Raw genomic sequence first — 12690 nt, forward strand, 5'->3', positions numbered from 1 at the left:
TATTTAAAACCCATTTGTCCTGGGTAATGAGTTCCCAGTTCTTTGCATGAGGAGCAATCTTTCTCCCCAAAAGGGGCAGTCAGATAAGTGCTTGGAAATTTTAAAAGGAAGTCACTGAGACAGTTTACCATAGGGGGGTGTCTTGTTATTCCTAGACTTGGAAGTGGTGGCCCCCCACTGTTTAGTTCTGTGTGTCCCCTGGGACTGAAACCTGGGGTTTCTGCTGTGTCTGGGTTTGGTTTGAAAAGACCTGGAAGGGGCTGGAAAGGACTAATTCTTAGAAGGCCAATGTCTACTAAATCTAGAAGGCTGAACTTGTAAGAAACCTTTAACAGTTTGCATAGATTTAGCTTTATCTTCCATCTTTTTAAGAAGTTCTTCAGCCTTGTTGTCAAACAGGCGGTCCTGATGTAAAGGAGCATCCAACAATTTAGCATGAACATGATCAGGCAAACTTTGCTCCTTAAGCCAAGCATGCCTTCTAAGCACAGACCCAGTAACAGCAGGCCTACAAAAGGCCTCTAAAGAATCAAAAAGTACAGTTTTGTACTTGACATAAATGTAGATGTTCAAGTGCTCATACAGCTGCAGTCATTACAGATGGGTTATCCTGCCGTCAGGAGGGTCCTCGGTCGGCCGAATCAGAAAGTCTAGGTCCGGCGTCGGTTGTCGTTGCTTCTTCCCTGATGTCAGTGCTGCAGGGGAACAAGAGAGGCAGCCGACGCCATTTTCTTCAGTTTTTCTTGCCCCAGATGTCAGGTGCCCCCAGAAGGAAAGCAAAACATAAAGTTATGCAAACATGCAATATAGAATAATAAAAAAACAGTACTTGCAAGCAAATACACCATAAGAGAATACCCCAAATAGGTTGTATGATAAGGTGTTTGTCATAAGGCCTGTCCTAAGAGGGGACGGAGGGGGGGTAACCTGGACTGCAGCTGTATGAGCACTCGAACATCTACATTTATGGTAGGTACAAAACTGTACTATGTTCATCATGCATACAGCTGCAGTCATTACAGATGGAAGAATCCCAAAACTAAGTAAGGGTGGCAGGCACTAGATGGAACTAGGAGGAGCGAGGATGCCCTGCAAGACTGCTGTGGCAAAACCCGCTCTAGATTTAGAGTATAGTGGAAGGTGATAGTGCTTGGAGAAAGTGTGCACTGAACTCCAAGTGGCTGCTTCCAAAATGTCCTTGGTAGGGACCCCCCTGAGGAAAGCTGCAGAGGTAGCTGTGGCCCTGGTGGAGTGGGATCTGATGCATGCAGGCACAGTTTTTCCATGAAATGAGTAACAAAAGCATATGCAGTGGGCTATCCATTTTGAAATTGTCTGTTTGGAAATAGCCTTTCCTTGAGCACCTGTAGCATAGGACACAAAGAGTTGCTCGGATATCCTGAATGGCTTTGTCCTGTCCAAATAGTAACGAAGTTGTCTGTGAATGTCCAAGGAATGTAGTAGCCTTTCCCCTTTGTTTTGTGGATTTGGATAAAAGGTAGGTAAGTGGATAGTCTGATTCAAAGCTACACTGGATACTACTTTTGGCATATAAAGGTAGGGTTGGTTCGTAAGGAAACTCTGTCCTGATGGAAAATGATGAATGGTTGCACAGCCATGAGGGCCTGTAGCTCCGAAACCCTGCGTGCTGAGGTGATAGCCAGAAGAAAGGCTGTTTTCCATGACAAGTATTGTAGTACTGTTGAAGAAGCTGGCTCAAAGGAAGTAAGGGTCAGCTTTTCCAATACGAAGTTGAGGTCCCAAGCAGGGACTGGTGGTTTCCTTGGGGGTTTTATATTTTTTGCCCCTCTGAGGAACTGCCTTAAGAGAGGATTTGAGAATAAAGGAGGATCTGTGTTGTATTGTGCAGAAATGGCTGAAGCGTGGATCTTGATGGAGGAAAAGGAAAGTCCACTGTTTAACATCTCAGCTAGGTACTGTAAAATTTGAGGTATATTTATTACCTAAGGATTCTGGCCCTTTTCTTGATTCCAGGCACAAAATCGTTTCCATTTGGCGGAGTAGGCTTTTCTAGTAGAAAGTCTTCTGGCCTCCTAGATGACATCCTGCACCTCCTTGGAGAGGAGAGTCTGTTGGGAAATCGAGGCATTCTCCATGCAGCTAGATTTAGGGTTTTGAGCTGGCTGTGAAAGGTTTTGTAGTTGTGCTGGGACAACAGAAGAGGGACTAGAGATAGGATCCATGGTGAGGAATGTGTCAGGCTCTTCAGGAGCGGATACCAGCATTGTCTTAGCCTGTCTGGAGCAATGAGAATCATTTGCGGCCTCTCTGCTCTGGCTTTTAATAGAACTTTGGGCAGCAGAGGAAGAGGCGGGAAGGCATAAACTGTCAATGTTGTCCAATTGAAAGAGTGCGTCCACTTTCCAGGCCTGCGGATGAAAGGTCCTTGAACAAAATTTTTTCAACTGGTAATTTCTGTGGGAAGCAAAGAGATCTATGTCTGGCTGTCCCCATGACCGAGTTATCTTTGTGAAAACTTGAGGATGCAACTTCCATTCGTGTGGATCTGTCATATTTCTGCTTTGGTTGTCTGCCAGTGTGTTTTCCTTCCCTGGCAGGAATTGTGCCTGTAGTTGAATTTGCAATTCCAGTGCTGTGTTCCATAGGGTCATGGCTTGCCTGCACAGGGGGTATGAATGAGTTCCCCCCTGTTTGTTTATGTACCACATCACTGTGGTGTTGTCTGTCCTTATCAATAGCTGGCCTGGATGTAGTAGGTCTTTGAAGGTCATAATAGCATTTTGCACGGCTAGCATTTCCTTTTGGTTGATGTGCAGGTGCTTCTCTTTTTGGGACCATTTTCCCTGAATGCACTGATCTGTCATGTGCTCCCCAGGCGTAGTCTGAGGCGTCTGTTGTGATGATTTGAGTTGCTTGAGGTACACAGAAAGGGAGACCTGTGTTTCTTTGGCATGCTTGAGCCCACCACAAAAATTCCTTTTGAAGGCATGGAATGAGTGGTATAATTGTTTCCAAGCTGTGGCTGTGTTGAGACCATAAATTTTTTAGGTACCATTGAAGTTTTCTCATATGCAGCTTTGCACATGGGATTAGTAGGATGCAAGATGCCATGAATCCCAGAGCCTGCAGGACTTTCCTTGCAGTTAGCCTGGTGAAAGTTGCCATTTTGCTGAAAGTTGCCATTTTGCTGAAGTAGTGAGACAGTTGCCCTTGTTTGTCTGGCGTGAGGTAGGCCATCTGGGTGGTTGTATTCAAGCTGGTACCCAGGAAAATTATTCGTTGAGAGGGTATTAGTTTTGATTTCTTTTTGTTGACTGTGTATCCCAGGAAGTTCAACAGTTTTATTACAAACGCCAGGTGCTGCAATAGTATGTCCTTGCTGTCCGCTTGGATCAGGCAGTCGTCCAGATATGGGTAGATTTGTATTCCTTGTAGTCTGCAGAAGGCGATTACTGATGCCAAGCATTTCGTAAACACTCTGGGCGCAGTAGATAAGTCAAAGGGCAATGCAGAGAATTGGTAATGGGTTGAACCTACAAGAAATCTGAGGTATCTTCTGCAATCTTGTCTGATAGGGACATGCAGGTATGCCTCCTTGAGGTCCAATGTTACCAGCCAAGACTCCTTGCCCAGCATGGGAAGAAGCTGCTGTAATGTGAGCATCTTGAATTTTGGTACCTGTAGATATGTGTTTAGGATGGATAGGTCTCCAATCTTTGTCTTTCCTTGGTACCAGGAATAGTCTGGAATAAAACCCTTGACCTTGTTCTTTTGCAGGTACCTCTTGAATCGCTTTCATGTCCATGAGAGCGGAAATTTGTTTTTGTGCCTCTGCCCTTTGATTTTGTGGCAGGTTTGGCATGCGCCTCATTTTTGGAAGGGTGTGAAAGTGGAACCTGTAGCCACTGTCAATAATGTCCAGAATCCATTTGCCTTTTGTAATAATATGCCAATTTTTTTGAGAATAATGCCAGTTTTCCGCCCAAAGGTGCTGCCATTAAAGCTTTGCTTGGCAGGTGTAGGGGGAAGTCATTGTGTCTGTTTTCTAAATGACTGTGATCTATCTTCTCCACCTCTTGGGGTTGGTGCTTGCCACTGTCTGGCTCTGAAAGATCCTTGAGGTTGCCCTCTACCCCTTGGGCGTCTGTATCTGCCCCTTTGAGGTCTGTCCGTGGCTGGAAAGGACCAATTTTTTGAAGGCCAGTTTCTGCTGAAACGTGGAGGTTGTACCTGCAGGAAATCTTTCACTGTTTGCATTGATTTCGCTTTTTCCTCCATTTTCTTTAGTACCTCCTCAGCTTTAACACCAAACAATACATCTTTTTGAAGAGGTGCATCTAATAATTTAGCTTTGACATGATCTGGTGAGGTTTGCTCTTTGAGCCAAGCATGCCTATGTTAACAGACCCCGTAACAGCAGCTCTACATGAGGCCTCTAAAGCATCAAAACCACACTGCAAGGTATGTTTACCCACTTGCTCTGCACCATGCAACAAATCCTGCAACTCTTTTAAAGCTGGTTGTTCTGGTTGTGTCATTTTGCTTTTCAACTGAGATAACAAAAACTGTTGATACTTTAACATATGGAATTGACAGTTTAATGCCCTCATGGTTAAAGTGGCCGAGGTATACACCTTTTCCCCCACCTTTCTAAAGCTCTGGAATCTCTCTCTGAAGGTAATGGGTTTTTAGCAGTAGAGACCTTAATTCCCTTGGGACCCTGTGAAATAGTTTTTGGGTCAGCAGTATGGCTTTTATATAGGAACTGGTGAGAATCAGGAACCCGGTAAGAGGTACAGAATCTGGATTAAGGCTGGCTTCTGTGTACACATCATTCAAAATATCTAAAACAGGAGGGATAGCCAGGGGCCTATGCTGGGGAGCAGAAGAAATTCCCTGAGCCTTTTCTTGGAATCTGAGTAATCTTGGCCTTCCCAGTGAAAGTGTTCCCTCAATTTATGCAGGGTTTCCCCAAAAGAGTAGTCCTCGGGAGACGAGGGAATAGACTCCTCAGCATCAGAGTCTTCAAAAGGTGAATAGGCGTAATCCTGGTCTTCAGAGTGTTCTGAGGTAATAGAAGCTTGATCTGAGGAAGGGTAGTCTTCCTCTAATCTGGGTCTTTTGTCAAAGGGGGGTTGAGAACCCCTGATAAGAGTACTGCTTATTAGGCATGGGGCCTTGAGAGGAGATCTGAGGACCCTGTTTTTTGGTTTTCACGGCTGCTTTAGATTTAGTGAAAGCTTTAATAGAGAAGGAGGAAGGCCTGAAGACACCTTGAGAAATGGCAGGCCTGTCTAAATTCTGAGTTTCCCCGCCAAGAGTGGCGTCGGTATCTGCAGTAGGAATGGGACAGAGGAGCCTGCGACCTCGGGTACTGTAGTCACCGGTAATGTAGTGTCATCGGTACTCAGGGGCTGCGTAGGCGCCTCGCTGAGAACCGGAGAACCGGTAGTCGGCCTAAGCGTGGTCTCAGTAGTCGGTGCGGACCTCGGATGTCATCCTTATCTTTGCGTCTTTTGCTCAAAACTGGAGTTGGAGTATCCGACGACATGATATAATTAAATTTTTACCAAAATAATGAAGGGCGAACTCCACCCGGCGCTTAATAGTGCGCTTGTTGAATCTAGCACAAAAACGGCAGGCCGAGACGTCGTGGTCCAGGCCTAAGCAAGGTATACAGAAAGAGTGGAAATCCTTATGCGGTATTTGCTTCCCACAAGAAATGCAATTATTAACTTTGTCTGACATCGGTCTGAGGCAAGAAAAGTTTCCCCAACGGGGTACTTGGCTTTCAAGAAGACTTCGGCTGAAATACTTTCGTAAATCTCAGGAGCTGGCCAGCCGGCACTTGCGAACTGCTTCTGCTTCGGGCACCACGTGGCAAGAAAGACTGAAGAAAATGGTGTTGGCTGCCTCTTTTGTACCCCTGCCGCACTGATGTCAGGGAAGAAGCGACGACAACCGACGCCGGACCTAGACTTTGGAATTTGGCTGACCGAGGACCCGCCTGACGGCAGGATAACCCATCTGTAATGACTGCAGCCGTATGCACGATGAACATCCACATTGCAAAGTATGTTTTCCAACTTGCTTCCAACTCCAGAACGCATTAAATCCTGTGTTTATTTTCCACACAGGAATCAATATAATTTTCTATTTAAGCAATCCAATAACAAGTTGCTGATATTTTAACATATGAAACTGGCAGTTTAATGCTCTAATTGCCAAAGTTGTTGAAGTATAAACCTTTTTTACCCCATCTATCCAGCACCCTGGAGTCTCTATCAGAAGGGGTAGGATTGTTAGCAGTAGAAGCCTTAATGCCCTTGGGCCCCTGTGAAATAGTCTTTGGATCTGCAATAGGATTTTTGAAAAGGAACTTGTAGGACTCAGGGACCCTGTAGTATCTGTCAGGTTTACTGGGAGCAGGAGGCAGGGAATCAGGGGCCAAACTAGATTCCGAGAAAGCATCATCAACAATGTCTAGTACAGGATGAATAGCCAAAGGCCTGTGCTGAGGTAGGAGAAGGAAATCCCTAAGCCTCTTTTTCTGAATCTGAAAATTCCTGGCTTTCCCAGCGAAAATGCTCCCTTAGGTTTCCCCAAAAGAAAAATCCTCAGGAGGGGAAGCACAGGGAATAGAGTCCTCTGCATCAGAATCCTCATAAGGAGGTAAGGACAAATCCAGGTCATCAGAAGAGTCAGAAAAAACAGAATCCTGATCAAAAGATTCATAATCAAGCTCAGCCCTAGGCCTCTTGGGGGAGGGGGGGGTTGGCTACCCCAATTAGAGTCATTAGATCTTCAGCCATTTTTATCATTTGTTTTTTAGGCATAGAGGCCTGAGCATGTGGCCTGGGCATCGTTTTTTTAGTCCTGGATCGAGATTTAGACCTTAGTAATGAAGGAGGCGTCGATTTAATATGCAAGTCCATAGGGCCTGAATACACCCTTATAAGCAGGTGCCTACACAGCGGCTTCGGACCCATCCAAGGTAGAGACATCCACGGGTTCCATAGAAGTATCTCGCGGCATACCGGACTCCGAATGGGTGTCAGTAGAGGCCTGCGAATCAGAAGTAGCGGGTATCAGGGGCTGCGAAAGCACCTCACTGAGTACCGGAGAACAGGCGACTGGCTTAGGAGAAGCGTCGTCGGCTGTTTTGGACCTCGGTAGCCTGTTTCTGTCTTTATCTTTTCATTTTTTCGGCATCCCTGTAGTCGGATGGCTAACAGACGACATTTCTAGATAATTAAACCAAGAATCGAAATATTTAGAGGCAAAAATATATAGATGACGGATAGTGCGCTGATTAAATAAAGCACAAAACCGACAGCAAGGTACGTTGTGGTCTGGGCCTAGGCAAGGACTGCAGTACAAATTAAAATCTTTATCAGGTATTTGCTTTCCACAAGTAATGCAATCATTAACTTTTACGGACATCGGTAAGGAGCAAGAAAAAGTTTCCCCAACGGGGTACTTGGCATTTAGTTGAAGACTTCGGTTCTGAAACTCGAAAATGAAACTTTCAGGAGTTGGCCGACCAGCACTTGCGAACTGCTTCTGCTTCGGGCACTGCACGGCAAGAAAGACTGATGTAAAGGCGTCGGCTGCATGTTTTATATCCGACGTCATGGAAGAAGGGACATCAACCGACGCAGGACCCAAGACTTTGTTAATCAGGCCGACTGAGGGCAACCTGCAAGCAGATTACCCAAATGTAATGAGTGCAACAGTGAAACACGAAGAACATCAAAGGTCTCCAACTCCAAATGAAAAACCCTAAAGAACCCAAACTCTGAAATGTCAATGGACCAAGAAATATGAAGACTGGCCAAAACCAGTTTTGATGGAGACAAGAATCCAGTCTGCAGGTCAAAAGACACAAACCTGAGAAGTCATGAGCTCATCATAATTGTGAATGTTAACAGTCATCAAAAGAATAGTGTTAAAACATTACAGCAACCACCACTTACAACATAACTTCAAAACAGCCTTCCTCATAAATGTGAAATACTAGAACCAGAGGAGATAAAAAGACGTACTGAATTAAACAAATATGTAACCAACCACCACCTATCATTATACACAAACAACCTTAATGATATCAAAATGAAGAAAGTGGCAATAAACAGAGAGGTGTTAACTATCCCTAGCATTATGAAAGAATGTCATCACCTGCTGGCTTTCATAATATTAAAAATTTAAATGAAAATGAAATCTAAAAGGTGCAGACTTTTTTTTTTAACTGGTAACTCAAATGGATAAGGGAAAAAAGCAACAGCAAACAAAGTACTTTTTTAATTAGTACTACATTCTTGCCTAAATGTTTAAATCACTGTAGCCTAAGCAGATAACAGAAATAATCTAATCCAGTAGGTAAAGCACATGTGAAAAAAATGACAGAGATACTCCTGAAATATCTCCAAATATCATGACATGTACTACTAATGGGGTTGAAAAATAAAGTACAACAGTAGAATTTCAGAAGAATGAATTTAACCATCTTGATTTGCAAGCATCAACTAAGCTGCAAGAAAACTGTCAAGGATTTCTAACCTGTTTGTGTGAAGCTTCACGGACATTGAGAATTTTACCTCGCAGGGGAAAGACACCATACCGATCTCGACCAATAACACCCAAGCCAGACACAGCCAATGATTTAGCTGAGTCTCCCTCAGTTAAAATTAAGGTACACTCCAAAGAATGTTTGCCACCTGCAAAAAAAATAAAAATAAAATAAACATCTTAGAAAAAAAAGGCACAAAGAAAATAAACACTATCCCTCTTCTTCAAAGCAGTTTGGTGGTAAATACTTAAGCAGCAGCCAGATGCTAACAACTCATGTTATATGTCAAGAGAAGGTGAAAATACCTTTTTTCAAAAACACCATCACCTCATCTTTCAATGTCAGAAAGCATCCTTTACCACCATCTAAAATAATTTTCAACTGAAAATAGAATTATGTGCTACAATGGATTATGTACATAAAGCAAAAAAATGGAGGTTGCCCATCTTGTTCGTATCGCCCGCCTCGGCAGACATTCACTTTTCCTAATTAAACCACCACCAACTGATCAGGGCCTCTAAAATATTTAAAGCCAAGAAACTCATGTCTAGCTTAATTATGCAAATCTCTGGCACAGCAACTGCAGGCTACAACAGAAACTAAAGTACAGATGCTTATGATTGTGTGGTATCACAGCAGACTTTCAAATAGAATCTTTGCAGTTGTGTACTCACTGTACAGGGGACTTCGTTGTAATTAAGCATCAGCCATTCAAGCAGACTTCAAAATGCAGATGGATATCTGTGCAGGTACAAGGTAAGCTCTCAGACTAGAGAGATCAGGTAAGCTCAGCTTTAAGGCTAGAGTAAATCATGTAATCTTCTATTCCTTTCTGGACCACAAAAACAACTGTAAGTGTGCCCGAGTCCCACCCTGACCAACTGAAAGGGAACTTTAGAAAATCTGAGCAAGAATGGGATGTACAAAAGCAATCCACACCTAAACTAGTCTATGGGTGCTTAATGAAGTACATAAAAAGGAGAGGGGAAAAAACCTTCACTATGATGCAAATACTCAAAATCTAAAGACCTGACTTGTTGTTCCATTAGTCTGACAGAAAGAAATATAAAACTTAACTTAATCTGCCCTTTAAATGCAAATACAGAACACCCTCTATTTTTAGCTTCCCCTACACCTGTCTTCATGCCCCCATCATTCAGTGTAGTACTCTATTTCATGTGCTGACTAAACTACTACTAATTTCTGGTATGAAAGGCAGTCTGTAACTTGCAGTAATACCTGCTGCCTGGACTCGTCTCTTTCCCTTTCTATTATTTGCTCCAAATACCTTGGTTCATTTGCAAATTTTTTCCACTAAATTCCAGCCTCATCTTGCCAATTTTCTATACCCCTTACCTGCAGTCATCCCCCATTGATAAAGGACTTCCATCAAAAAGCCTTCCTTATTTCTCAAACTCATCCTCATTTCATCAACATCAGTTTCCACTTGGATTTACAGCCTTATTTTTGTGTTAACTGTATGAACCTTAACTGTGCAGCTCTAAAGCATCCCTTCAAATCAGGCGATCCTAAACCACGTTTTTCTATCCGTAGCTGCTCCTACTTCCTTTATTTTATGTGGCTTTCTTCCTTGTACAGTATTTGCTCCACTTCAACCACTCTTCAAGCTCTTAACGATACAATCACTAGCTTCACTTCACCTCACGTTCAAGCATAGTTACAACAGCCTTTTCAATTTCCTTAAACCTGTATCAACTTCCTTAAGCCTTCATAATAGACAAAGGGCTCAATAAATTCCTATTCTTTCACGAGCCAGGACTTCAGAATCTCCCAGTTTGCTCCTGGCAGATTCAGAATCCTCCCATAACTATATAATCCTCTTCCTGCAACATGCTATAATCTTTCAAGTCACTCAAGCTCCTCCATTAACATGTCTGAAGACCAATATACTCTACTGATCCACAGCATCTTCCTTTCCATCTCTACCTTAACTACCAGGCTGCTTAACCTAGGATCTGACCTTGCTTGCCCCCTCTTCAAGGGGTGGTTATTCCTCCTCCTCTCTCGCCTCGCATGCAATACCTCTAACTAGATCACAATTCCAGCTCCAATTCTCCTTTCCTTGTCTATTACTAAGCTATATTCAGATGACAACTTCCCACTCCTTTTGTCACCTGACCATACTTCTGTGTTAAAAGCAATGTCTACATAGATTAATAGGCAAGTACTAAGCTATCTGCCAGAGGGCATCTATAAGCTCAGACAGAATGTGTTGGCTTTCGCTGCCCCCTTAGATTAGTTCCCTGTGCCTCTGTCCAGCAGGGCCATTAGTTCCCTGTGCCTCTGTCCAGCAGAGCCATTAGTTCCCTGTGCCTCTGACCAGCAGAGCCACTGCAGTGATCCCCGGGGTAAATTTTCTGTTTCCCATCCACTCGTCAAGGTTTCTCTTAAAGTGTGTTGGTGAGGAGCTCTGCCTAATGTAGATTGGAATCCTGTTCCAAAGCATGGGGAGTTCTCTGGGACAGGAATCTATCCCTCCAGCATGTCCTATTTATCATTTTGGTGAGGTTTAGATCCCTAGAGTGTATGGCTCTCAGGGATTTTTTTTTTTTTGGTGGAGCATGTCCATCAATTCTGGGTTGGACATGGCCTTGTATGTCAGGCAGAGATCGCCTCTGAGTAAGCGGTATGCAACCGAGTACAGCTGGAGTTTCTTCAGTTGGGCTGCATAGGGCATCTGTTTGAGGCCAGTAATCCTATTGGTGAGGTACTTCTGTAGTCTTTCCAGCTGTTACAGGTGTCTTGTAAGGTACATCTCAAATGGGGCGTTATACTCTATGAGGGGTCTAATGAGAAAAAGGGGCACAATAACCTCTTTTGTTCTAGAAGCGAACCCTTTTGTGATGAGGTGGGCTACATGAAAGGATTTTCTAACCACCATAGCAATATGATTATCAAAGGAGAGATTACTATCTACTTGGGTCCCCAGATCCTTTATTACATTTTCTGTATTTAGGGGACTACCACTTATGTAGTAGTTCGCAGGTAGTTTTTTCCAAAGGGGATGACTATGCACTTTTTGGCATTTAGCTTGAGGCCATGATTTTGACACCAGGTATTCGTCTCAGTGAGACCCTTCTGGAGGATGCCTGTATCAGCCAGAGTGTCAATTACGGACCCCAGTTTGCAGTCGCCTGCGAACTTGGTCAGCCATAGTCCTGTGCTTGCCTGTACCTCTGAGAAGTATATACCGAACAGGAGGGGTCCCAGGACTGAGCCTTGGGGGACACCACTTGTAACCGGTTTAAGAGTCAGACCTAGAGCCTGCAACTCTCACCGTGTGGGTTCTATCTGTGAGCCAATTGGAAACCCATCTCGTGACGTAGGGGTTTATGTTCAGGCTGGTGACCTTGCCTATAATACCAGAATGGGGAATGGTGTTGAAAGCCTTTGCAAGGTCTAGGTAGGCTGTGTGAACCTCCTTTACCTCGTCTAAAGCCTTGGTAACGGTCTCAAAGAAGTCCACCAGGTTTAGGAGGCATGGTCTGCCCTTTACAAAGCCAAACTGGGTAGGGTCAATGTTTGGAGGTTCCCAATGTCTCTGTTAATGAGTTCCATGATGAGCTCCATAGCCTTGCAAACTTGGCTAGTCAGGCTTATAGGGCGATAGTTACTGGGGTCCGTTGTGGCTCCACCTTTGTGGAGTGGGATAACTGCTGCTGTGCGCCACTCTATGGGTATGTAGCCTGTAGAGAGGCTGAGCTCGAACAGTTTGTTTACGTGAGGAGTTAGTTCATTTTGGAGCTCGTGTAAGACACAGCCTGGGACACCATCCGGTCCCATTGAAGCTGTGTTTTTGGCTTTGGATAGGGCTGTTTTAACCTGTGTGTCAGTGACTGCCGGGCTCTACATTTTTCTGGTATGGTTATGGGCCATTTAGGGGGTGAGAGGGGGGTGAAGTTTGCACTAAACCTGTCTGCCAGAATGTTGGCAATATCAGTCGGTTCAGTGTATTATGTTCCATTCTGCACTAACTCAGAGCAGATCTGAGAGTTTCCGCTTAGGTTCTTGACATAGCTGAAGAACGCTTTGTGGTTATCTTTGGAGTCCTTGGCAATTTTTCTTTCAAAGCTAGCCTTGGATGATTTTGAGGGATCGTAGTTTCTTGCTGATAATAA

The 12690-nt window shown here is 44.0% G+C and overlaps 1 protein-coding gene across 1 annotated transcript in view; it reads right to left on the minus strand.

Annotated features, from left to right (window-relative positions):
* Window positions 1-12690, minus strand: part of TOP2B (DNA topoisomerase II beta) — a gene marked incomplete in the record, with an annotated part of 2991925 nt that overhangs the window by 1974682 nt on the left and 1004553 nt on the right. Inside the window, 1 exon segment of the mRNA XM_044066877.1 lies at window positions 8542-8699. Within this exon segment, the coding sequence (XP_043922812.1) occupies window positions 8542-8699 (158 nt within the window).

The sequence above is a fragment of the Protopterus annectens genome, chromosome 3.part1 (assembly GCF_019279795.1).
Source record: "Protopterus annectens isolate FY-2018-M chromosome 3.part1, PAN1.0, whole genome shotgun sequence".
Lineage (NCBI taxonomy): Eukaryota > Metazoa > Chordata > Ceratodontiformes > Protopteridae > Protopterus > Protopterus annectens.